We start from the raw sequence: 27,460 nt of genomic DNA on the forward strand, positions 1-27,460 counted from the left end.
AAAAAAAGAATGCAGCTTTAAACAAAAAAAAAGACATTTTCAGGAAATAGTGCTTGCTGCCTTTTATTGAAATTACTCATATCCTTTATTAACTGCTAGGGTTTTTTTCCTGTTTTATTTTTTTTCTCCCCCCTCCCCATTACGAGGCCATTAAGATAAAGCTGAACCTCTGGTACCACCTGCAGCTGTAGCGAAGGTGTGAAAGCATTTTTAATTGTTCTTTGAAGTTTTCTGAACCCAGTTGCAAAAGATCTTGGGGAGATGTTCCATGTACTGTGTGCTGCAATGGCTTATACTGATCCATCACAACTTGTAATGGTGTATTAGGTGCATTGGAAAGATCTTTGCTCCGTTTTTGTACATCCTTCTACTTTTTCCCTGTTTTCTGTTGTGATAAGCAGCACAGCCAAAGCATTTGTTATTTTTCCCCCTTTCTATTCTCCCGTTTCCTAGAGAGTCTTTTGCTTTTCAGATAGAGTTTGGCTGGGATTCCTTGTTAGCTGTGAGATCACATGAACCTGGGAGGTATTGCTGGAGCTCTGCCAGCCTGATTTGCCTGCCTTCATTTTGCTGCCTGTTCTGTGCTTGGAGAGCTCCTTGCCAAGGGAGAGGCAAACACCAATAATCTGTACAAAGCAGCAAGGACTTTTTAAGATTCAGTTAGAGGGACACTATACTTGCTTTGTTCTGTGTGGTGTTCAAAACTTCTGTGGTAAGACATGATCCATGTAAACTGAAAATTGGAGTTTTGTAGAATAGTGGAATTCTTACGTTGCATAGGGAGGCATAAAATCGTTCTCTAGCAGTATTAAGCTAGTAGAAGTTAATACAGCTTTCTTGGTTTACGTATTTTAATATGATGTGGTTATAGGTGTCTTTTTGTTTATAATATACTTGAAATATATAACCGTTCAATCAGAAAGGAAAGCAATATAATTTAGTTTATTATTAATAGCCTTTGTAATACCTCTGAATGTAATGAATCTTTTCCTTTTAATTTAAATCATACTTCAGTTTTCAGATATTCTCCATGCAGGATGAAACACTAGATACTTGCTGAAATGGAAGTAGGAAAGCTTAGTTAATTCTGCTCAGTCCCTGACATGAGTACCTTTGTGCTTTTAGGGCCTCAGATGGCTCCTTAGAAATTGGAAAAGTACCTAAGCAGGAACTGTGATATGTGTACCTGTTTAGGCATTCTGTAAATCTCATTGTTCTGCATCTGCAGGCAGTGGATATCTTTGTAAATCTGCTTGTTTATAATCTCTAAACAGGAAAAAACAAACTCTGTAATAGAAATGGGCTTATTCTTCTGACAGTGTAGTGCATGACCTTAGATATTTCATGCCTCTGATGTGCCCCCCATGTAGTGAAGAGCAGTTGCATAGCAGATTTGGAGTTCTCCCTTGCTTGTTGCCTCCTCTGTTTCTGTAACAGCTTGCTGGGTTTGGCACTCACTCCTAAGACCATGACAATGGAGGAGTTGTGAATGTAAACATTAGGTCTTGCACAGGTGCAATAGAAACCATCTGAGCTATAAGGTTCCACATGCTGCCTTAATACCATTTCAGTGTTATCTACACATCTGTAGGGTAAGAAGTGGTGGGTTAGACTGACTCACTGGCTTCCAGCTGGACCATTGGTCATGGAAATGAATTTCTTTGCCTCTGTTATAGCCAATACACAGATTATATGTTCGGTTCAATTGTTGCCTCTGGCACTTAGGAATGGCTGTTTCATGCAAATGCACAAATTTGCTGGGGTTAATCAGTGCACTCTTAGAGTGTTTAGAAAGTCAAATCATCACTGTATAGGAGGAGGGAGCTTTGCTAACAGAAATATTGGAAGGTAATTAAACAAATCATTTTTTCACGTCTATTTTTGCGTTTTGCTATAGCTACAACAGGTGTTTACATCCACAAGTAAGGTGCACAGAAATCTTCCTACCCCTGAAAATAGCTATCTAGGAACTCCTTTTGTTCATTATTCATAGTTGTAACTGCAGACTAGATGCTGATATGGCTGGGTTTCTTTGCTGTTGAAAATTGTGCTGGTTTAGAGTTGACTAGAATTGGTTAAATGGCCAGCTGTCAAAGGAAAACCTTTTCCTCCAGCTAAAGATACTGTGTTTGTTTTAATTGCTAGAGGCTAAAGAGAGTTTATTTAATTTGGATACACAATTTAAGTTACTTAGTGAGCAGTTTTATTTTCTCAGCTCAGCTTATCAGATTTGCTTAAGCCTATTTGTTGATTGGAAGGTACATTAAAAAAAAATGTGATTCTTTAAAATTATTTGTTGCACATAATTAGATTATTGCTTGTAGTCTTAAAATGTCATCTAATTATTGGACGGATTTCCATTGACCATTGCTAAACAACTTTTTATATAGAGAGGAGGGAAATAAATTTGATATTGCATCTGGAGTCTGTCAATTTAAGCCTTCTACTGTCAAATTTGTGTGACTTGTTTTGCAAAGGCTTACCTGGGGAAATGTACTTTTGCTGATTATTAAATGGAGGGAGGGAGGGAGGAAAGGCTCTGTGGTAGCTCAGCAGCAGGTGTGACTCCGATCCAAGAATCATCTGGGGGGGGGGAAAACAGCTATACTGAAAATGATGGATTGAGTGGAAAATAAGCTGCCTGGGACCTGCTGCCAAGGATACCTGTCCAAAAGGTGAAGGTTCCAGGGAAACCACATTAGTGTTGCTTCTGCTCAGGTTTCTGTGAGATGGGGAGCAGGCTGTTGAAAAACCAGGCAGTCTTGCCAGCAACTTCTGTTTCCAGTAAGGTGTGTTGATACGTGCATGAGGTTGTGTATGTGCAGAGAGGTTATTGAGGACCTCTGTAATGCAGTCAGGACTTGCCAAAAAATCCACTTGAAACAAGGCTGCTGGGCCTAGAAGCAGTCTCAGCTCTCTTAATGCTGCCTGAAGTCTTCTTTGCTAGCACTCTTTTGAATACATGTTTTGGTTTTTCCAGGAGAAATCCTAGAAGTTTCTTTTTCCACATAGGCAAGGCTTGCAGTCAGAGGAGTGCGGCAAAAAAATACTGTAGAAATGCCCCATTACACATGTTAAGGAAATTGTTTTACTTCCCCCCCCCTCCCTCCTTGTTACTATTTTGAGAAACACCTGTTGTTTTAGAACATATAGTATATGTTCTAGAGCCATATGATATATTGTAACACTGTTCCATCTGTGTGCTGTAGTGTACTTTTGTATCATTTCAGCTCTGAGCAATAGTATAACGTGGTGTATCATGTACCTTGGCATATTTCATTCAACATCTGTACGTGCCCTGTTCACTGTTGCAAACCAAATTTACATAGAAAGGCTATAAGCAGGGTTTTAGAAGGTCTCACAACGGCGTATGTGTGTGCAGCCAGGACTGGTGGTCCCAAAGGGAGCAGCTGGGTTGTTTTCCCATTTCGCTAACTGGTGTGGCTTCAGCAGGGTGACTGGGCTTGCTTTTGTTCACTATACTCCAAAGGAAGAGGCTCACGAGCAGCATGTGGGAGAGAAGAGTGCCAGTGTTCGGGGTGCTTCAGTAGTCTTCGGATGTTTTAAGTTCAAAAGAGTGTCACTCGTTCTCTTTGTAATTCCTTTGGTAGTTTTTCTGGTGAGGATTGAGCTGCCTGGGATTGATGAGATCCCCTTGACTTTGCCCAGAGCTGCTGCCTTCTTGAGAAGGCTGTCTGCAGTTCGGTGTGTGCCATGCTTTTGAGCTGCTATGTGTGCCCATATACACCTTACTGAACTGTTCAGAAGGTGGGATGGTCAGTTTCATGCAGGCTGGATACAGAGGCATTGGGGCTCCCGACACACATCCTATCGAAGTGATTAGAGCACTTGCCCAGAAAAAGGGAGTGCTCTTCAGTTTCCTGCTCAGCCTAGAGGGCTGGGTGGGTGCTCGGCCAACCAGCTGGTGGGTTCTTCCCAGATATTGTGGTTTAACCATGGCCAGTTACTAAGCCACACACAGCCACTTAATCCTCCCACGGTGGGATGGGGGAGAGGATTGGAAGAGTAAAATTGAGAAAACTCATGGGCTGAGATAAAGACAGTTTAATAGGTAAAGCAAAAGCCATGCACACAAGTAAAGCAAAACAAGGGATTCATTCACCACTTCCCATGGGCAGGCAGGGGTTCAGCCATCTCCAGGAAAGCTGGGCTCCATCATGCATAACGGTGACTTGGGAAGACCAACACCATAATGCTGAATGTCTGTCCCCTTCCTTCTTCTTCCTCCAGCTTATATATACTCAGCATGACGCCATATGGTACGGAATATCCCTTTGGCTAGTTCTGGTCAGCTGTCCTGGCTGTGTCCCCTCCCAATGTCCTGTGCCCCTCCAGCCCTCTCGCTGGCAGGGTCTGAGGAAGTGAAGAGTCCTTGACTTAGTATAAACATCACCCAGCAACAACCAAACCCATCAGTGTGCTGTCAACATTGTTCGGACACCAAATCCAAAATGCAGCACTGGGCTAGTTACTCAGAAGAAAATTAACTCTATCCCAGCTGAAACAAGAACACCAGATAAAGACACTGTCTTGAAGGAGTCAAGATTCACTAGACTAGAGGGGGTGGTAGCAAGGGGAAAGTTGGTTCAGTGCCAACTGAGTGAGGCCCTAACTTGTAAAATGGGAGTCTTCAGGGTTGCTCTTTGATTCTAGTAGCATTTATACATCTAATAAATAATTGCTTGTTATGTGATGTGTAATCAGTGCTTGGAGTAGGGATCCTGTTCTCTTCTGATTGCATTTTAAAAGAAGGAATTGTGTAGATGTTGAAAACCAGGCAAGGGCTGTGATTGTGAAATCTGATCATGATGTGCTTCTTTCAGCAGGCAAATGAAACATCAGTCTCTGCAGAAGGTCAAAAAGAGGGGTGAAGCTGGGCTGCCCCTCTGTTGTTTTCTTTGGCTTGCTTAGATGGAGCCTGCCAGAAATGTGGATTGGCCTGTGTCCCTCTCACAAGACCTCAGTTCTTCTTGTGCTCCACTTAAGGAATTTAGACCCCAGTAGATTTCTTTATGGAAGGCAAATGCTGGGTGTCATTACACCAAAGACCTCTGGAGTCCTTGTTCTTAGCATTTAATAAGTACAAATGTGTTCATTTTCTTCTCTGTGAAGATTTGAAGAACTTCTGCTTGGTCTGATCTGGCTGGTTATTAGTCACTGCTGTTTGGTTGGGGGTTTATGTGGTGGTTTCTTTTTTTTTTTTTTAAAAAAATCTATGTAATTGTTTAACAGAGGGAAAATAGATTTAAAGAGCAAAAAGGTATATAATAAACCTCTTTGCTGCATGAACTTGAAGATTGTTTGAAAATTTTACTGGTAGAATTCCTGTTAACTGATTCTATTAGCCATGTTTATCTAATATTCCTAGAAGATGTAGTATAAATATGTTGTCTCCAAATGGCAACCAGAAGTCACTGCTATTCTTTTATCCATCTTTCTGTTCAGTATGTTTTCCTTTCAGAGGGGTGAGTAGAGAGAAAATTCAGATTTTAAAGTCTTGTTCCTTTCAGTTCTGGTTTCACAGTGACTGGGATGCAAAAGTATCCAGAGATAGATGCTCAAAAGTATTTTCTGCTTTTGTGCCTGGCCCTTTATTCTTTCGAGAAATTGAATCTTGCCCTTCTGTGCCCAGTAGGTGTTGCTGTTGAATCAGTTAACACCAAAAGAGGACGTGGGGGGGGGGGTGGGGGGTGTAAGCTTTAGAGCTCAGAAGGTATGGTAAATATTCGGTTACCTCACCCAGGGAAAACAGGTCTAATAAATAAAAAAAAAAAAAAGCAGTGCCCATAATGTTTTCATTTATATATATAGGCTTGAGAATCTGCAGCCTAAATGAAAAGTAAACATTGTGTGTGTAACTTTGAGTTACAGGTTTCACGTCCTGTGGAAGAACTGCAGCGAAAGTACCTTAGTACCTTCTACCTTGCATCACCATTATGGTTTTACTTACTATTTATGTTTCGTACTGTCATCCTGAGAAACATAAATCATGTCAGTCATGGTGATACCTCTGTAGCATGATACATTTTTGCAATGTTACGCCATATGGTAAGAATAGGTGTTCCAGTAGGCTCTCTAGGTCAGCATTGTTCCTTGGAACCTGGGGCCTGGCTAAGTTTTTGGAGCGCCTTTTAGGATGCACACCCATAATACAGGGTAGGTTTTGTGTGCTTTTGTTGAAGGAGACAAAGCAGGGGAGGCAGATCACTTTGGGAGAGAAGACTGATTTAAAGGTGGTGTGCTTCCTTTAGCAGCACCTGTTCAGTAGGTTATGTGTAGAGGAAGTTTTTAAAAATCATTTTTTAATGCAGTCTAGTTTTCTAACAGAGTTTGAAGAATAGTTTATCGATCAGAAAAAAATGTATGCATAAAATACTGAGTAAACAAGTAATCTCACTGCTGAATTTTCTTTCCCTGTTATATGGGAGAACATCTGCAGTTGTTGGTTTCCTTGGAAACAAACTCACTGCAAAAGCTAAATGCACTGCATTGAGCCCGTCAATTTTGCTGCATTTGAGAAGAGTTTAACATGCACACTTGGACATTTTTACTACGTTTGTTTCTCAAATGCTGTGTCATTTATGCTGTTCTCGCATAAAACACCTGATCAAAGGACGTGTGATATGCTTTGGATGTTGGACAGAACAACAAGAAAGGTTGGTATTCACAAGCCTAAACATGGACTCTGTGTATATATATATTTACTTACAGCATCTAGTTTTCTGAACACTTGAAGTCTTGCCTTTTAAAGCACAGTGCTATTGTTTGCATGCTGTTGCAGTCTTAGCTGTTTTGTTGGAGCTGGAGATCAGAGAGCTGCTGAAAGGAATTGCTGGTACATTTGCCTTATAATAGTATTTTGGCAGGATGTTGGTTTTATTTGTAGTTTAAGTAATTCAGCATGGAATACATGTGTGTGTTCTCACAGATTAATATCTTTGTTCTGGCTGTGAGAAGAGTATGACTTCATATATTGTGTTAGAAGATTTTAGCGATGCTTATGATTAACTTCAACTGTTCAAGCCAAAACCAAATCTGTGCAACAGTGTGGTTGTGTAATTGTATCGGGAAGAATTAATTTTAAACTTACTTGCATTAATGTACTTTAAGAAAGAGAAGCTCTGTTAAGCAAGTACTGTGTAAGAGTTAAATTATTTTTTAGCAGGTATGTGTAACATAGCTTCATGTGTGTACCTGCGTCACAAGTACATGAGGTAGGAATCATGTTTGTGACTGTCTTTCTGTTAGTGAAATGAGTTCCTATATATATTGTAAAAATAACATATAGTACTGAGAAGACTAAGCTGTATAGAAAAACATAACACTTGGACAAAACATTGTCTGTAGTTTGTCAGCTAATATAGAGACATCTGACAGTGATTCCATGGTGGGATTGCTCGCTAAAATAGGCTTTAAAATGTTTCATAAACTCCTTTCCTCCTCAAAAAGGAGGCAGCTGTTCACATGAAATTATATATATAGTTTAGTCACTAGGCCCTTTGCATTTGGTTTTATTTGTGAGTATTATGCGACCTTTGAATCTGAGACCTTACTGTGTTCCCCCCACAGATAATGCTGCCTGTCATTGCTGAGGTACAACGTTTTAAAGTTCTCTCTCTAGAATGGACTTGAAGTGAAGTTTTCACGGACTGACTTTTAGTACTCTTTGTTTTGGGTGCTCTAAGTTACTAATATATTATCAGAATAGTCAGTGTACTCTGTGTATAGACTGAGCCTATGTGGGGATTGAGGAGATGGGGAGAGCAGGCAGATACAGTTTTCTCTATGAAAAGCTAGTCTTTAGTTTTAAATCATCTTTTGCAAATGTCAGGGAGAGAGAAAGGAAAGGGATAGAAGTAGAGTGAAAGAATTATTTTTGTCAGCTGTTACTCATGATCTGTCCTACGCCTCTTTGTTGCCTCTACATGTTTAAAAACCTAGAATGCTAATACAGAAATATTTTTACTATTGTAAAGCAAACAACGCAGTTCCTTGAACAGCATGCTGCCTAATCCCATGAAAGCAATAAAATTGGAGTTCAACCATCTAATAATGTAACTATGTCTGCTTTTTGAGAGTGGTTTGCCTACAGCCCATTACCACACCACTGCTAATTACAAGACGTCCTGTTTGCACGTACATGTGACAGTGAGGAGAAATCTGGTATTTAGAAAGGTGAAATAGGATAACAGTTACAGGTTACATTGTGTTATGGAAAGATTTTAGATAGTTAAAGAATATCTGACTTCTGTATTTGATAACGTAATTTCAAACATTATTTGCTAGGTTGTTTATTTTTATGCATTTCTTTGATTTTACCCAGTAGAGCCTTACAGCCAAAGTTACTTAGTGATTTTTGCTTTTGTAGCAGGTGATCCTAGCAGTGGCAGATCCAACTGTACTAATAACCGCAGGTGCAAAGGTGACTATTGCCTTAATGCCCGTTTGTTTCTCTAAAGGATTGGTCAAGATGTTGAAGGAAGTAAATGCTTAGGGGGATGCTAATGCACAGCAGTCTCTAGGGACCAAAGAGACTTTTCCTTTTGTGTATGTTGGTGTGGTATAGTTAGTGTTTCAAGTCAAGCCTTCCAGTGCATGGTATCTGGCATCCTCAGGTCTCCTGTATATGCTGCCCTTTGGAATCACAGCTTTTACATTTCATTTCATAATTTTAGTCTCCCTGTTCTCCCTGCTGCTCATCTGTGCTCTGGTGATGCATGGACAGTGTTTGTCGCTGAAAATACTCTTCCTCTTGGGTACACAGGTGGGAATGGTGGAGAGGATAAATATATTCTCCTTAGAGCCAGGCACTGCCTTGAGGTATGCAGGAGCATGACTGGAGACTGGTCCGTTACACATCTGCTGTCTTGGAAAGGGGCATATGGTACCATAATGCTTCCTCTCCTTGAAATCCTTTCCAGGGCTAACATCCTGACAATAATCATGCAAAAGCATTGTATGCTATGCCAAATATATGACCATGTACAATGAAGTAGTGTGAGATGCTGTGGTTTTTGTCTGATGCATTCATGCATTTTTCCTTTACTTTCTTGGAAATTTTTGCATACTTTTTTTTTTAATTGTTAGAATTTTTTTCAGTGTTGTAAATAACATCTGACGAGCTGAACCAAAACCAGCGTTATAGATACACTCTTTGAATCAGCACATCGAAGTTGTACAACTGTGTTTCATTCAACAACAGTAGGCATTCAACTACTGAGCTTTTGAGGGAATTCCTGTGCTACAGTTCAGTCTTGATGTGGTAGTTACATGTGATGAGTAAATGCAGGTGGGTAAGCGGCAGAAGTGTGGGAGAAGATGGTACTGATGTTCTCATGAGTCTCTGTTGAGGGGAGCTGGCAGCTAAAGGAGTGAGTCATTTTCAGCCCATTGAAACTGGTCCCATAAAGAGCAAAGCTTTGCAGAAAGAAACTTGAACAACTTGAGAAATGGCAAGAGTACAGAACCTGAAATTTTGTGGAAATATCACTTCAAACTTTGTTTAGGTCTCAAAAAACATGACTCAGTGGACAGCAGGACATGAAGAAAAGCGTGATTACAAAGCAACTGTTGAGAATACCAGTGTTGAAGTTATTTTGGTGCATCATGGAGGTTATTAGTTACCAATAACTGTGCAGCTGACCTGACAACATTGGTTAGAAACAAACATGAGTGGAATATTAAATGGTGTACTATGTCCTGGAGATGAGTCTCTCTGTGAGCCTGTCCCTCTGTGTTAATCTTTGTGGATTTATGGAGACACCTCTTGATTGCAGTTATTATCAAGTTAACACAAAAGATGTGTTTTAAAGTATCCAGATGTTAAAAAGTTTAAAGAATTATTTGAAACTGAAACCTATGCAGACTCTCACGTGTGATAGGTGGTTTGTCAAAAAGCACTTTTTATTGCATTTTAAAGGCAAAGAAAGTGAAAATAAACAGCATTGCATTAAGCTTGTCACTGACAAAAGAATCCTTGTTATGGACTTGAAATAGCTGTAAGAGTGAAGAAGGGAAAATAAGAAAAAGCAACTGTGGTACAAAATCAAAATAACAAGGAAATGTATACATGTATGCTTACATTTTTCTTTCAAAAGCTGTAACTATCCAGGACTGTGGTCCTTCAAGAAAACTAACAACGATACTTTCAGAAGCCTGTTAAAGCAAAAATTCAATCTTTCAACAAAGGATGAAATGGTGGTTTGGATGTGGCTAATGATGTAAAGAAGCTTAGATGACATTTTCCTTTCTGACAGCTTTACCATGATGATGGCAGAGAAACTATAGAACTGAAGAGCAGTAATTTTCTGTCATTTACGAAGATATTGTGCAGACCAGCTCTCAGGAAAGATCAATTTAATTTGGCTGGTTTGGGAAGTAGTATCTTCTGTGATGAATATTAAATGGAAAAAAATTATTTACTCTGAAAATGTTCACTATTTCATATTCTAATTAAAAAAAACAAACAAACCCAAATCATTGTGAACTGGACATAGTAATTTTTGGTTGTCAAGAAATTAAAAACTTGTAATTGTCTGCAAAAGCCTTTTTTTCAGAGGCATTTTTTTTTTCCCTACCTGGAATCTCCTGGCACTTTTGACAAGATCTGACCTGGTCTCTCTCTCCTGTATTAAAGCATCCATCAACACAAATAGCATTATCTTCTTAGTCTGGTTATTTTATTTGCTGAGGATCATATGCAATAAAATAGATGGGAGAATTAGCCTGTTACAGAACCATAGTGAAGTTTTCAAGCTCTGTTGTGAAAGACACAAAGGCACCATTGAAGGACCTGCGGTGAGGTCAAGTGTGCTGCAGCAAGACTGAGATCGTTTTCAGAGTTTGGCCTCTTTGGCTGCAGGCTTAGAAATTATTTTCCTATTCCTGGATGGTTTTTGAGACTTCTTAAATTTTCCTGTTTTGCATCAAGGGAAAGCCAAGTCCAGGAGGAGGCCAGCACCCAGGGCAGAACAGTAAGTAGCCTTGGCAGGGCATGTCTGCTGGAGGTGAGCAGCTCAGCCAGACCAATGACAAACTGAATTTTCCCATGTCCTCAGTGTGTTCCCTGAGTTTTGCACTATTTTCTTTTCAGAAAAGGGAAAAGCTTTCTGTCACCCTAAAGCTCCAGTGAATGCTATATTTTTAAATATATACAATTGGAAAAGGGCAGTCAAATTTTAAGATACATCCCATTTTAAAAAGTTCCAAATCAAAGTTGATACCCTTCTACTCTTGTCTTTTATAAAGCTTGTCAGCCTGTTCCTCAGGGGTAAGCACTTCAGTTTTATTCTGTGCAATCAAATTGAATGGTCTTGGAAATACCCTACTTCTGATTCTGAATACTTTGTAGATTACTGATTGTATGTAAAAGTAACAATTGTAAGTGGCAGTTAAGTATCACATTTTGTTACAGAGTAATTTCCTGAGAATGTTTTAAATCAGCCCTGACTCTTGAATGGTATAGACCTGCTAAACTTTTATGTGTACTGCCAGTTCTTTTGAAGCAGTGATTTTTACAAAGTGGGTCATGTCATAAAATTTGGACTTCTCTTAATACTCCAAATCTGAACACACACAAAAAGGGATTGATTTAAAGTCTAAGACTTTTTAGGAGACCTCAAGTGTTTGAGCTTCAAAGAATATCAGACAGGCTTTTTCTGGGGGAGAAATTAAATTTACAACTCCTCACCCTGCATTTCCTTTTGAAAGGAAAACCACCATGACAGGAGAAGGGAAAAGGTGTGTGTTTTCTAGATGAATTTCATTTCTGCATTTAAATACAGAATACTAACTCCGGGGTAGAATATGGCTATGATATCTCTGCATCCAGACTCTACCACCTATTTTAGTTATCATGGTACCTTTGAATATGTGCTCTTCTAAAACAAAAGCTCACCAATTTTTGCGTTGTTCATTGCTTGAAGTACTGCGGTTTCATTCTTTTAGGTGTTAGTTTCCTCTGTGTGGCCTTTTCTTCAATTACACGTGCCTGTGGATGTGCCCCGAAGTGGAAAATAACAGGGATACTTCATTTCTTTCCATATTACTTCTGTTTGCAGCAAGTTCTTTCCCTGCTCACTTGTATGCTGCCTGTTTTCAATCTTCCTCACTTCCCACAGAGAGTGCTTCCTTCATCTGTAAAGGTATCTCAGTATTTTACTTGGTATTTTCCTTGGCACCACACTGGTGAAAAGGCAACATTCGTTCATGGCCATGCCTTCTTTTAGAGGTGTGGCTGCTGGCACATCAGGGTACTTCAGCTCCTCAGTCTAGAGAGGGATAAAGGGCTGGAGCAGCCCTCAGCTGAACAGGGGCAGGAGATGTTGCACTAAATAAACTCTTTCAAGGCTGTTGGCTCTGCAGTGATTACTTAATCCCGTGTGGCAAAAGAGGAGGATGAAGAAGAAAACTGAATGAAGTAGTCACTGGGAAACCTGGTGCTCTTTAGAAACACGGAAGATCAGTGGAAGAGATTCAAATGACTCTTCATTCATTTGCTTCATACAAGCAAGGGAGGCTGGGGAAAAAGGAGATTTTTATTGTACTGCCTGTTATGTTGGGAGGTATTGAAACCCTTGATCCGGTCAATCATGTTAAGTTCATTCAGGCTGAAGAGCCGAACTACAAAACTTCACAGAAGTGGGAGGAATGCTGCTGTACAGTAAAAACTGAGATACATGATATGAAAGAGATGAGAAAGAATTAGTGGTTAAGTTAAGCTTTAAGGACTAATGCTGGGATTTTTTTTTATTTAAGGGAGAGACTAGATTGCAATTGATGAGGGGGGAAGAAGACTGAAAGTACTGGGAGCTGGACTGTAGCAACATTGGGCTGAATTGGGGAGGAGGCCAACAAATAGAAATGAGTATGTTGCATTTCTTCTAGTACTTCTCAGCAATGGGCCTGAGCAATAATGGAAAGGAAGGGGAGCACCTGTGTAGAAAGAGGGTGAGTGTGACCCTTTTCCCTTGCTGCTGAGTACTTGGTCTGGGTACTTTATCAGCCTGGTTCCCATGTGTGACTAACACACGTGCTAGGTGAGGGGGTGTGGAGAGCAGCTGCTAGGCCTTTTTTCTGTATGGTACTTACTTTCTCAAAGGAAAATATTACTGAGTTTTATCTGACAATGAGGACTTGATAGAGATTTGGTAAATTAATAGATGAGTAAAACAAGGTGTAATTTTGGTGGAATTCCTCTATTAAATGCTCCTGCACATTTGAAGACTTCTTTGTGTGAACCTTGCCCTTACTCTGGCTTTGTACAAGTGTTTGAGTGTCAAGTTCATAAGAAAAAAAGACTTTTACTTTTTTTTTTTTTCTTTCTTTCTTCCTTCCGGCATGTGTTTGCAGGGTAATGACTTCTACAATACGAAGTTCTCTGTATTCCTTGAGATTGTGAATCTAGGAACAGTTTTCTCCTTGTGAAAGAGTGAGGTGTTGCCAAAAACAGAATACTGCCATCTCTGCTTATGAATCCCAGTTTCAAATCCCAGATGCTTTACATAATAAAGCCCAACTGGGCTGATTACCAAGAGAACTCGGTCATTCAGAAAAATAAAAGGGAAAAATCCCTTTGCTTCATGAAGGAAGAACTGGTGCCAAGAGGAGGTTGAAATGTTAAAAATGCATTTTTCTGTTTGGATCTTTCATATCAACTGTCCTGTTTCCCCTTTCTTTCTGCTTTTATTTAAGGCTGTGGATTGGTATTGCTCTTGTGCAGTGGATGTGTGTGGAAGTTTTTTGTAGGACCTGTGAGCACCTAGATTATGAAAACCACATTCAGTGGCTCTCTCCCGCCCTGCAGGAGCCCAGCTTAGGTAAGTCTTTCTGGCTATGTCTGCAGTGTCTTAGGACAGCGGTGGTGGTGTGGATACCTGTAGCTTCATTGCTTACATGGTCTATAGAGTTTTGTGGCATGTGATGTTAGGGCCATTCAGAAAAGAGCGTGTCTGACTTGCCTGCCTGATGTTGACCACGTGGTATTGCTGGAAAGCAGTATGGGATGTTTGGCAGAGGATTCAGCTGCGCAGGCATAACCATCCATATGCTCTGCCCGTTCCCTTCACAGCAAGGAATGTGGTAGGGCCCATGCAAAGCAGCAGGGAAACCTGTATGTGTTTTAATTTCCTGTAGTCTCCACTGCATCTGCTCTCAGGCTCTTAGAGATACTAAGCTCCTGTTGGTTAAAATGGAAGCCTTTTTGAGGATTAATAATTGATTCAAAACAAGAAATGGAGAGTTCCTTTAGGTGGTCAGGTTTCTGCGGGTGGAGGGGAGTTACTGGTGGAGTAAAACAGGGATTTCTGCAGAGGCTTCAACTATTCATAATCCTAAATGGGCTAGAAATGGAAAGTCGGGAAAGGCAAAATCTGTAAATATGTGGAATTATTCAAAATAGTGAAATTCAATGCTGAATGCAAAGGGAGGATAAACTGGTGATGCTAAGTAAGTGATCAGGAGAGAAGGTGAAATTAATTGTTTGTACAGAGTGATACATATGAGAAAAGACAACATTTCCCTAAGCTAGCTGTTACCCTCAGTAAGAGACCTCGATTGATTGTGGGTAGTTCCCTGAAAACAGCAGTAGCTCTGTCGGCACTCAGTGTTGGTCCGAAAGGCAAACAGAGGATTACAAACTGCTGAGAGGGAAACCAGGAACAACAAAATCCTTATGTCACTGTGTAATCTCTGCTGTGCCTGCTTCTTGAGTACCATGTCCAGTTTTGTTTGCTTTGTTAGAGTAGAATTAGGGTATGTGGGGGCATGGTGAAGGCAGTCAGAGGTATGGGGTTGCTTTTGTATAAATAGGAACTAATTAGTAGGAAACTTTCTGTCTGAAAAAAAGGCAATTGGAGGGGACATAATATCACCTACAGTGGAGGTCTGTATAGTCATGAATGGCTTGGGGAAGTGAACAGAGAGTGTTTATTTCCTGGTTTTTTTCCACTGCTTCACAAAAGGCAAACTGGGGCACCCAGAAAAATTTCAGGAAGGTGGTTTAAACAAAAGAAGCTTTTCACACACCACGTCATTAAATTTTGGAGCTCATTGATGACTGAAATTATGGAGATCAAAGCAAAGTTAGCAGAGAAATCTTGATGTATAGTGTTGCAAGTATCTTTTGTTCAGGCAAAACTCATATGATTGTATGTTAATGATTTACAGTTACTGCTTTGGTTCCTCGCATGAGAGGACAGTTGTGTATTACTTCTGGAACATTTTCAAAACGGCTATAATTTCTTTAAAAACAAGGTAATGCTTTTTGGCTGGAGCTGTTTCAAAATGAAAGGTGTGACGTTGCTGTGTTTGAATAGGCTTTGCCAGAGACCACAGCCAAAACCAGAGCAAAGTAGAGTACTGAAGGAAAAAAAACAATGTTGTGGCTTTCAAACCCAACAGAAATTTAGAAAAAAATAAATATAAACTTGCAGAAATTGGGCCAGATATTTCATCCATGTAGCTCTGGAAGTTGTGTAAACTCTGTAATACATTTTCTCCTTGCTTATTATCTTTGCAGTTTCACTGAAAGAAAGGAATACAGACCATATGACAGAAATGTTCTCGGTTCTGTCTTAGATGTTTAAAGTGCAATGAAAAGTTGTGTGTTCCTCAGATTTCTTTGTGAAGATTTTTACACAGGGCTATACTTCAGTATTAATGCCTCTGTTGCAGCAGGGGTTTTCCTAGGGCTGCTGAATTTCCTTTTGCTAGAGGTGATACATTAGCAGAAGTTAAAAATCAGAATTCCAGAAGCAGCCTGAATTTTTCAGTTTAAAAAAGATATATTAAGTTTTATCTGATAAATTGAAACATCTCCGATTCTGTTTACAGACTGTCAGTGCCAGAGCTGGACATCAGTCCTTTTACTTTCAAATTTTAATTTATTATGAGATATGTGGGGCTCAAATGGCATGTTTAACTCCCTGATATGACCATAATGATGACTTGCAGAGGGGTGAGGTGTCAGACACAAACTTAAAGAGAATGAAAATTGCAGTAGATTGTCCCTGAGCTATCCAGATGCTGTTATTTCCAGGCCTGTTTTGATTCCCTTGTAGCTCATGGTAAGATACTGGTTCAGGGTTTTGTTGCAAGAAAGCCCAGTTGGCTCTTCTTGTTAAGAGTTTCTTTTAATTAGTTTAAGGTCTGTTTCTTTACTCTGACTCAAGGTTATTCATTAAACCATGGATGATCCAGTTTCAAACCAGCAGGGATCCTAATCCCACATTCTGGTTAAATATATTGAAGATACTGAATCTCTGTTTCCTTCAGTAGAAAAAAACTGTATCTCTGCAGATAGGGCTGCCTGATTTTCATGACTGAGCATGATTAAACAAGAATGTAATTACAAAAAAACCCCCAACCAACCATTTTTAGATAAACTAACTTTCAGTCTGCCTAACTGAAACCTTTAGCTTTGATACTCTGCTCTTGCCTTGCATGTTTTGAATTTGCTTGAAAGTGTGAAAGTATATATAAAGTGGTGATGTATAACTGAAGTTTAACTAGCCTGTTAGAGTTCTTCATTCATTTTGGACAAGTATCAACACATGGTATGTGCATGTGATCCTGAAAGTAGACTGGCTGATGTGATAGAATTCATCAATACATTTGTCTTGCCTTTCATTTGTTATTTCACTGAGAAGACCCCATGGACCTTATGATATATGGGAGGCCTAAACAGTTTGCTGTTTCTCCAGGGAAAATTTGAAATTGCTACTGAACTATGGAAAGCTGGGATTGGTACTAGCATTTTCTATTGCAGTAGATGCTTATGAATGAGTATTCTCCTGCATTTCTTGCTACACCCAGAAATAGTGTAGTTTTACAACTGAATTTCAGTGTTCTGCATACATGACTGTTGTGGTTTAACCCCAGCTGCTAATTAAGCCCCATGCAGCCGCTTGCTCGCTCCCCCCTCACCCAGAGGGAGGGGAAGGAGAGTTGGAAAGGAATGTAAAACTCGAGGGTTGCGATAAGAATAATTTAATAATTGAAACAGAATAAAAATGAAAAAGCAATAATAACAATGATGACAATAACAGTTATAATGAAAAGGGGAAGGGAAAGAATAAAATCCAGAGGGAAAGGAAGAAAGGAACATGTGGTGCACAATGCAACTGCTCACCACCTGCTGACCGATGCCCAGTCAGTGCCCAAGCAACGATCCACCCACCTTGACCAACTCCCCAGGTATGTATACCATGCATGACATCCCATGGTATGGAATACCTCTTTGGCTACTTCAGGTCAGCTGACCTGGCTGTGTCCCCTTTCATCCTTTTTGCTAATGAGGCTTGAGGAACTGAAAAATCTCACATTAAAGCCAAAACACAGCACTGTACTAGCTCTTAAGAAAGACAACTCCATCCCAGCTGAAACCAGGACAGGCCTTTAACTTGCTGCAGTCAACAAGTCCCATAGACTTCCTGACATCGGGAGTTCTCCCTGGACTCACTTTCAGGTGGTGTTCTGTCCCACAGCCTTTGTTTCAAAACAAGCTGGAGTTGTTCGCATGTATGCGCAGACTTTCACACCTTTGCTGGTCCCTTGCTGCTGATTCACTACCTGAATGGCCAGAGCCTGACCTGGTGATTGTGGTCTTCTGCAGATCACTTGTTCCTTTACAAAAATGCCATCTTAAATGGCACGCAGATACACAAAATACTTTTTGCATATAAAGTTTCTATAGATGCTGTATTTCTATGGTAATGCTTTGTTATGCAAAAGCTTGACTGCACGCAATTTTTTCATTTCTATTAATACAGAAATGGAAATGTATGTGACTCTAGTCATATATAATACATGGAGCTGCTGTAGGCCCATCATACTTGAAGTGGAAATTATGTGGGACTTCTTATAAATGAATATTTAAGTATGATCTCAATTCATTTTATTGACAGAGGAAGCCCAGCTAGTTTGATGGGTCCTCTTAAAATTATTATTTATTTTTTTTTTAGTTCATGCCCTCCGTAACATTACTGAGAGTTATGAACAAGCCATCATAGGCGTCCACATATTTTTCTAGGAAGGACTGCTGCTTTTTGCCTGCTGTATGTAATCTGTAAGAAAATCTTTATCCTAAATAACATAATGCAGTCCTTTTAAGCACACAAGAAAACATCACTTTTTCTTTTAGCCATAGATAACTATATATTTATTTCAATGGCTAAAATACAAGAGAACACAGCTAAAATGAATAGGATGGCTAGATGACTGGGAAAATTCAGCCAACCATCAGCAAAAACACTTCAATAATGAGATTTAGTAGGCATTGAGAATCTTGAAAAAGGAAAGTGTTAAAAGTGTCATAGTTCTAAACTTGTCAAACAGTCTGTATAAAAGCACTGAAAATGCAATTATGAGGACCAGTTGTACAGAGTCTTTGTGTGGCTTTCAGTCTTGCAGGATTTTCTGTATCCCTAGAAGTTTTCCAGTGGTGGTGTACCCTCTATAGCAAATAGAAGTTTACTGGCTCTTATGTTTCCTTTTCCTAATTACCTTCTACAGCAGTTCTCATGTCTCTACTTCGTACACCTTGTTGGGGTCCACAGATCTGGACTCTAAAACCCCTTTGCCTAAGGTGGTAATACACATTTTGTGGAAATCTGGATTTTGCGGAGTTGCGGAGACTACTGTGGCACAACACTTAAGCGGTCCAGCTCCTCCAAAGAGGTGGAAGATGGCTGTGGTTATTTCCATGTTTAAAGGGAACTGGAAGTCCTCAGCCTTCAAAAATGACCATTGCAAACCAAAAGAGAGGGCATCATGCGAGGTGGTGAGAGCGGAACAGCATTGGCATTATCAGCGGGAAGGCATTTTCCTCCACAGCTCCTCACCCTGCAGCAAACTGGCAAGAAGGTAGAAAGGAGCCTAGCGTTCACGTGTGCGGGAGGCTTTCCGCAAGCTCCGGCTGCTCCCCGTCCCCTCGCTGTGCTGTCAATTCAGCGCAGCCCTTCCCAGCGCTTGCTGCAGGCTGGGAGAGACCGCCTGTACTTCGGCTAATCAACGCTTTGCATTAATTCTGGCCTTTGAGGACTCCACTGCGGGCAAACCCATACGCAGAGGAGGGGAGAGAAGTTTGAAGCGGTCCTGCTGTCATTGACATTCACGGCTCTGGCTTCAAGCAGCGCCCGCCTCACCCAGGCACTGCCAGAAGGGAACGTGCACTCCTGCCTCCCTTTGTGCCGAGGGGATCTGTGTGGAGTAATTGAAATGCAGGGCTGCGAAGCACTGCTGTAGTGGTCTGGTTTGGGGTTTCCCCCCCGCCCTCCTCCCTTCGTTCCTGGAGGAGGGGGAAGCATGTTTGCTGTGGATTCTTTTTGTTTTATCAGAGAATGAGATGCTGGCTGAAAATTGAAGAAATGGCCCTAGAAGAACTGATGCAAAGATCAAATGCGGTTTCCCAGTGCACTGGTAGGAGGAGCTGCTGGTCTTAAATAATGTGTTGTGTGGATGCTGTTAGTGATTTTGTAGGATTTACAGAAAATCCTGGTAATCTGACTAGCATTCTTTATGCATGTTTGCATTAATAGGAAAGAAAATGTTGAGAGCTTTTGTCACCACGTTAAACTTTTGTTTATATTAAAGCTAATTAACATTTTTAGTGCTTAGATATTCATGAGGCAAGCTTTAGAAGGTCCTCTTGAATAGTTTTAGGTAGCTGCTAGCCCAGTCAAATACTCTAAATGGGTCTTGATTCCTTTTTTATGTCTGACTCAGTTATAGCTAAGAAGTGGGGGGAATTACAGATTTGCCTAGCGGAATGGGTCGATTATAAAGCAGTGAAGAGCTTGGCTAAGTGTAAAGCACGGCAAGCCATTATTTTGGGTGGGTCTAAATTGCACTTTGATGAAAATGAAGAGTTAAATGCATTAATCGTGGTAAATGTAGTTTTACATCTGTATGGATTAAAAATTTCAGCAGGTCTGCTAAAATAGTTTTAGCACTGTAGAAAGTTTCTTATGCTTTTTGAGAGATTTTCTTGAAAATGTTAACACTTATGTGTTCAATACCAGAGCTAAACAGCAGTGTACAATAAGATGATTTGTGGCTAGATCTAGACGTGTTTTTCTGGCTGTTGCTCATGCAGAGATGTAAACGTATTTCAGATAAAAAGTTACCTGTAAAGACAAGAGATGTTTTTGCATCCTTTGAACCTGTTTCTTTTGCCCCTTCTTAGTCTGCTGACAGATGTCAGAAGTCTTGCATCTTCTTATTATCTGAGGCAAATAGGTGCTTTGCTGATACAGAATATTTAAGGTATTATTCATTGCAGTATCAAAACTTGGAATTTTTCTTCCCATTTCCCTAGTCTTGTTTCCTAAGGATGACTTTCAGCTGTTTCAATTTCCATGTATTATGAGGAGATAATTAGCAAGATGGCTGATGCTGTGTTTGGATGAACAGATAGATTAAATGACAAATGTGAAATGAACAGATTAGCTGCATCAATTTTCCTGGAATAGGGGAAGTAGGTATTTTACCTTCTTAATAACATGTGTTTTGGGAGAAAAGTGAGACTTAATCTGGTGAGAGCAAGCATTAAATTACAAGTAAAGGTCACCATACATACTATTTTCTGCTTCCTTGTTTTTCCTATATACTTTTCCCTTGAATATCTTCCTTTTTTCAAAACATGTTTTTATTTAATGTATGGATATTTGTTTCATTACGTGTTTTGATTTCCCGAATGTTTAAGAAGAAAGACAGCCTGATATTTGCTAGGGCATACTGTCTTTTGCAGTTTATTTTAATAATTCATATATTACTTTATCTATTCCCTTAAAATTGTTGCTAGTAGTTTTTCTGAGGCAAGATAAATTTTAATAATGGATGGTAGAATTGGTTGGGAATATGGGAGCCTTTTCTTCCTGAATTGAAGTAGTCTTCAATTGGGAGTAGGCTTGCTGGTTTGCCTATGACACTGCCTGTCTTTCAGCTGTGCAGATGTAGGTACACTGTGACCTTCATGTAAACCACTAGCGGCTCTGAGTGCTGTTTCCACACTTGCCGGCAGGCTCTGACTGTGTGCTGATATTTAGCTTGTTAAACTTGCATATTTTTCCAAAAAAAGCAGCTGTTACTTTACAGCCAATTTCATGTTCATGTTGATAGGTGGTCCCTCTCCTCCCCTTCTCTTTATCTTTCTTCCTCTCTGTAATTCCTGTGTGGGTATTTCCAAGCCAAAGGCACCTCATTTGTATAACCAATGGTTGTATTTATAGGTGACTTTTCAGTTTTCCCTTTTTCCTTCCCTGCCCCCGCCCCCCCCACCCCCCCTTGTTCCTTTCAGATTGCTTAGACCATTTCTCTGTTGCTGCCTCCCATTCTTGGGCTTTACTCTTGTCTGTGGGTCAAATTATCTACTGTCTGACTTCACAGCTGTCTTTCTGTTGACTCAGAAGCCTTTTGTGTGCAGCAATTTCCTTAACAGCCCAAGATCTTGTGCAGGATTTTTCCAAGCCCATTTTTCAATAGCATCCTGCTTAGGAGTAATTGAAATGTAGAGCCTTCCCCTGGTGTGCCCCGTAGTGCAGCTCCCCACCTTCAGGCATCAAGGGTTTTTTTCTTTTGCACGATCCAGGGAAAAAGACTGTTTCTCTTCCTTCACTCGTTTTTCCTAATGATACTGCAGGCAGGCCGAGATTCATCCCATGTAGTATTAAGCATCCAAGGCAGAAGAGGAATTCCCCTAAAATCCATGTGCACTGAAAGGAGAGAAGGGAGCACTTTCAGTAAGGAAGTCCTTCCACCTTCTGAGGTGCACTTGTCTTTCCCTTGACTGCGGTGAGGGGGCAAGAAGGCTGGAGTAGCTCAGCTCCTAACCTAGCATCTCCCCAGTGCCGAAGGTTAGGTATGGTAGATCTGGGTTTGTCTCATCTTTTGCCGTTTTGCTACAACAGCCTTTCTGCTTGTGTCTGCTCTCCCCGCTAGTGAGTCCCCTCTGTCCGTCTGGCGCCGACACATCCTTTCTGGGCTACTCGTCCCTCACCACCACACCAGCATTTTCCACAGTTGTCCTTCAGCTCCCTGTGCTCTTGACTAAATTCTGATTTGGTCACACTCCCAGCCTCTGTAGTAAATTACTGACTTCTTACTCTCTCCTGAACATGTGATCCTCTCACAGGGTCCTTCAAGTGCCTTCCTCTGATACATTTTACAAAACTGGACAGCTTTCTCTGGCAAACCTTTGATTATTTCTTATCTTGCTCACCTTGGCTTTATCCTCCAACACCTCACAGATACATTGTTTTCTGCTTCTGGACATATTTACCTATTAAGATCATGCTCTTTAGTTTAACAGTATCATCCTCTTCATATTCCTCCTCTTGCCTCCTGCTCCACAGTTCAAAATAACCTTGTGCCTTGCCTTCTTCCAGCAACTTAAAAGGACAGTTCCATGACATCTTCTGTTGTTTTTTCCCACATACACTCCTCAGTCCTCCCGGTCACAGTCACTTCCATTCTATCAAATGCCGTCCTGGACTTTGATAACCTGGGTGTTGCTTTCCCTGTTTGCATATAAATCCTTAAATTAAGACAGAAGTGATGTAAAGACATTCTCTATTTCTGCCTAAGATGGTTTTCCCCCCCCTATTAGAATTGTGAGGGTTTTTTTAGGAAAACTGAAATGATTATTGATACTAAAAAAATTATAAAAATCTGGTTTTGTTCATCTTTATTTTTTGACAGATAATCACATAATTTCTGTTCATTTGGCCATATTTTTTACTTTTCCTCTTTTTCAGTTCTGTTGCTGTTTTACATTAGACCCTCTTCCACAAATTGCTGTTTATGGGCAGAACTTCCTCTCCCCATGGAACAGTAGCTCAGAGGTTATAAGTAGTTATAAATAGGTTCTGGTCTGGGACCTCATACATTGTCCGTATTACTGTATGCTGTGGGTTTTCTGTTTAGGACTCTTCATTTGCTCTGACTGGTACAGAAACAGCAGTAAGGCACCAGCTCCTTCTGTCCGGCACTACTCATGTTTGCATCAGCACTGAGCTTGGAAGCCTTGCAGTGATGGTGTTGTCTAATTCATGCAAACAGGCAATACAAATCTGGCATTCCCAGCCTCATCTTGTGGTAGCCCACTAATGGTTTCTTTCCACCTTGGAAAGGTGCCACTATTACAGCTACCATCTGTTTCCTCACCCTGAACAAAATTTTAGCACTTTGCAAAAAGAAGTAACATCTGCAAATCAAAGATAAACATGTGTGTAGTTCCTTAGTAAATGTGTATGCAGTACTAGTATTTTAAGTACAGGTAACATCCCTTGGCTATTTCAGCTTCAGTCAGTTTTCAGTAGTTCGAGATTTTCTGTCATACTCACAATTTGGTCCAAAACTTTACACTTCATTTCCCTGGCTTTGTCTTGACAGGCAGGCTTTTGACATTTTTAAAGTCTGGCTCACCTGCCTTAACAAATTAGAAACAGATGTAGGAGGAATGAACTCACATACCACCTCCAAGTGCCCAACATCAGTGGAAAGAGTTGGCTTACTGCAAAGTGCAATGGGGATACCCTCAGGCACACTGAAGGGACATAACAAAGTTGTGGGCAGCTGGAAGGACCTGTTCAGTGTGTCCTCCCGGTTCCTACTCTCTTGTGAGCTTGCCCGCTCTTTCTTACTCTTGTAGGGATCTGTCCTTGGTTCACTTGATTTTCCAGTTTGAGAACCGAAAGAAATCTTTCTGTGTGTGGCAGAGTACTCTGTGTGTGTGTTAATTTGGCAGGCAGGCAGGTCTGAGCATGAAGGGGCATTAAATTACTGTTTGGCGACTTTGTTAGCTTTCTATGTAGCTGGTAGAGTTGAAGAGATGCGGCTGAGAGCTCGGAAATCTGCAGGGTGTGAGCAAGTCCGCTGCACCCAGGTGGCATTTAATGGCAGTGGGGGATGCCTCTGCCTGGTATTAGCTTGCTGGCCCTTCATTTCAGCTTTCCTGCCCCCATGTTGAGCTTAACCATGAAAGAGGCCTCCGATTTCCCAGGCCAGAGGGTATAAAGCAGGCATGCTTTTCCTGTTATGAGGTTTAAAATTTCAAGACTAAGGGTGGGAGCTGCAGTTGAAACAGACACAATTAAGCAATTAGGAAGTGGATGGCTTGTATTTTCTATGAGTGTGCACTATTATGGCTTCTGTGCACCTACACGGCATCTGTTTCTTAGTTTATATTGGCCTAAATCAAAATCTTTATTTTACTATTGAAACAGCTGAACCTAGTGAAGCTCCTGGGAGATAAGTTCAGAATTGGTACCAGTCATGTACTTATTAGAGCTGCCTTTTTTGTAATCTGAGGAAAAATGTTTTGATCAACATGGAAGCTGATTAAATTTTATTTTTAACCAAAGTATTGTTACTTAAAATTGCATCCCAAAACATTTCAGCTCAGTGGGGATTATTTTTTATATATTAAAAAAAAAAAAAAGAAAAAAGAAAAAAGGAAATGTCGACTTGACTTTATACTTCTTTTTGGGATTGTCAGTGACCTCACTTATCATATCATCTATCCCAGTCTTTCACTGATTTTAATGGCAGTTGCTGAACTACAGTAGGAAAGCTACATTCTTTGCAGATATCTTTCAACAAATGAACAGGAGATTGGGGCAAAATAGGCATTAAACAGTAAATGACAGCACATTTAGAGTGACTTTTCAGAGGATTGCAGGATGCGTTTTTGTCAGTCTCTCATTCGGTCTGTGGACTTTGGCTATATATACTTAAAGCTTGCAGAGCCAAGAAAGCCCTGCCTGGATATATATGTCCTTAGTGATACGAAACAAGAAAAAAAAACATTGCTTTGATGCATTTTTATTATCACAGTGACTCAGAATACTTCCTTGGCAAGAGTGCCTGGCACAGCTGCCTGCCACACTTACAGCTGCAGAGAGCCAAGCTGCAAGGCTACCTTGTGCATATCAAATAACAGGGAACTTCTGGAGAAAAGGAACAGCACCGCATAGGGACGGGTGTAATATGTAACACAGGCTGCATTGTCTTCAAGGTGTTTGCTCTAATCTCGTGTGTCGAGCAAAGCCAGGGAGCAGGAGGCGTTCCAGTCATTCACTTTTAACGAAGCAGATCAAGCAAGCTACTGGTGACTTTGTTGTTTCTGAGTCAACCCAACAATTTCTTAAGGTTTTCAATATCTGAAACAGTGCATTTCAGTTGGAAGTTTGAGTCTGCTGTTTTACAACATCTGGCGAACACACTTTAATTTTGTTTCATTGTTTCTTTTGTCTTATCTTATTAAATACCAGCCAGATATGCTTTTATTTCAGACAGAAAGAGTATGATCTTGGATGTTTTTATATGGATTAATCGCCTGTAGGACCCTTGAGGTAAGCCTGCAATGCTATCTTAGCTAATTTGACCTTGTTTTAAATTCTCCAGTTATCCACGTAGCTGTATAGCTTGAGCATGAGCCACCTGGCTCACCACACGTTGGAATGCAGGCCTTGTGGTTGAGGCAAACTGTCCAGTAGACTGGCCTTTAACGTTGCCTTTAACAGCACTGTGGGTGCAGCCAACTCAAGCCTTGCGGAACAGTCAGCATAAGCACAGCGTCCTGGGCATAGGTAGAGACAGGATCATCATCTTGGAGGTTGACTTACTGGGCAGTTTCAGACAAGACATCCCCTCACTTACAGCAGTCTTGGATATTGGCTATATTCTTGATCTGTCTGTGCTCGTCTTTTTGTGGCTTTTGAGATTTTGTACTAGTGCTTTGAATTTTATGATGACCGATGGAAAGTGCTATTTGAGTTGTCATGTAGCAGGGTCACGGAGGCGGCTTTTGGGCTTCACTTGGTTCCCTGGAGCAGTGGGGAGTTGGGCACAATGGATCTTTTTGTAAAATGGAGAGATGTTAAACTTGGTCACATGAAGGGTGGAACTGGCTGTGGGTTTCAGCATGAGAATAAGCTGAAATGGAGAAGCCTTGTGATACCCATCCTCAAATGGTTCTGTTTTCATGTGAAGGCAGGTGGTGTTTGAGCTTGGGAGGGGCCTGTGTGATGGGCTCGCAGGCAGTTAAATCCCTTTGAGGACACAGGGTAAGGCAGCTTCCTAGCAGAATGTGGTGCTCAAGTTGTGGCAAGCTGATAAAGCACAGTGTGGCATGGTACTGCCTGGTTTTGAGGATGTAGGTTTGTAATGCTGCTTGGCAGCAGTCTGCCATCTTAAAATTGATAATCTGAGCAAACGGGTATTTGGCAATTCGAGAATCGCACTGCTGCGTGGTAGATAGGCTCATGTTTTCCACCTGTGCTGTTACTTCAGGGGTGTAAGTGCTGTCCCCCTTCATGTGCTTAAGGCATTTGCTAAGTGCTGATCTTACTAAAAGTCTTCCTGTCTTCAGCACTTCAGGTAGCAGGCAGAAAATTTGCACCTAGAAGTGACTGTCCTAGTTCTTTTATAGTCTCAATTCTTGTTGAGCCAGAAATGTATCTTCCTTTTCTTTCAACTTCTGCCTATAGCCTGATGAATTTAAAGGGAGGGTAGCTTTGCATATGAAACAACAGGATGATTGATATAAACAGAAAATAGTGAGAATATACACACAGCTGATTTTTAAAATTACTCTTTAGGCTACAACCTTTGTTACTAAAACCATCAAATGATAAATTACAGGCAAAGTGCTTTACTTTGGTCAGTATTTTCCCCTGGGCTGTGGTTGTCGCTCCATGCTGGCCTGTGTTACTTAGCTGGTCAGTCCAGGTTACCTCATCACGCACCTGGGTTTCAACAGTGGCTTTGAAAACCCAGCCTTGCATCAGCTTTTGGCCCATGGAGTACACGAAATGAACCAGCGTGTTGCATGACTCATTTGTTTCCTCTTTCCATGTTTACCTTACGTATGTTACTTCAGGCATGATGCCTCCTGAAGCAACTGCTGTGGAAAGGCCCTGCCAAACTTCAAACTTTGATGTTCCCCACAGCTCTGTATCCTGTTGCCACCAAGTATCTGTAATTGAATTGGGTATTCCCTATTCCCATTATCTCAGCATTTTCAATTTTCAGATTGCGGCAAGGCAAAACTTACCTGTCTTGTCCCCTCTTGCTGCCATATACCATGCACTCCTTTGTCCAAACACTGGGTAATTCTTCTGCTGGGTTTTGTTTTCAGCTTCCAGCTGAGTCTGTAATTTGGTGGTTGTTACCCAACGGATTTAACAAAGGCAGTTTGATGCTTTCTTTACTTAGCATTTCACTTTTTTGACACGCTTTACTCAAACATTCAGCATAGTTGTAATGGCAAAGTACATTTATATAAAATGGTCTGTTCTTGTAAAAATACTTCAGAAGAAAATAAAAGCTCCCACACAAACATTCAGTGAAAGAAAGTAGAGAAAGAAGCACGTTTGTGTTTGAGGGAGGGATTTTCCCAGCTTACTTTGAGGGCTATTGATGGTGGAAGAAGAGGAGAGAA

At 40.7% G+C, this 27,460-nt stretch overlaps 1 protein-coding gene across 8 annotated transcripts in view; it reads left to right on the plus strand.

Moving 5' to 3' along the window:
* The window catches only part of MCF2L (MCF.2 cell line derived transforming sequence like), a 164,568-nt gene that overhangs the window by 16,125 nt on the left and 120,983 nt on the right, over positions 1–27,460 (plus strand). The window contains exon 1 of one of the 8 annotated variants that reach the window (XM_080376298.1): positions 13,871–19,437. The exons of 6 other annotated variants lie outside the window; for them this stretch is intronic. In XM_080376298.1, the coding sequence (XP_080232424.1) occupies positions 19,359–19,437 (79 nt within the window). In that variant the 5' untranslated portion in view covers positions 13,871–19,358. Of the gene's footprint in view, positions 1–13,870; positions 19,438–27,460 lie in introns of those variants that run through there. One more of the 8 variants, XM_080376317.1, reaches the window with a different exon arrangement.

The sequence above is a fragment of the Falco punctatus genome (genome assembly GCF_963210335.1).
Source record: "Falco punctatus genome assembly, chromosome: 2".
NCBI classification, from domain to species: Eukaryota; Metazoa; Chordata; class Aves; order Falconiformes; family Falconidae; genus Falco; species Falco punctatus.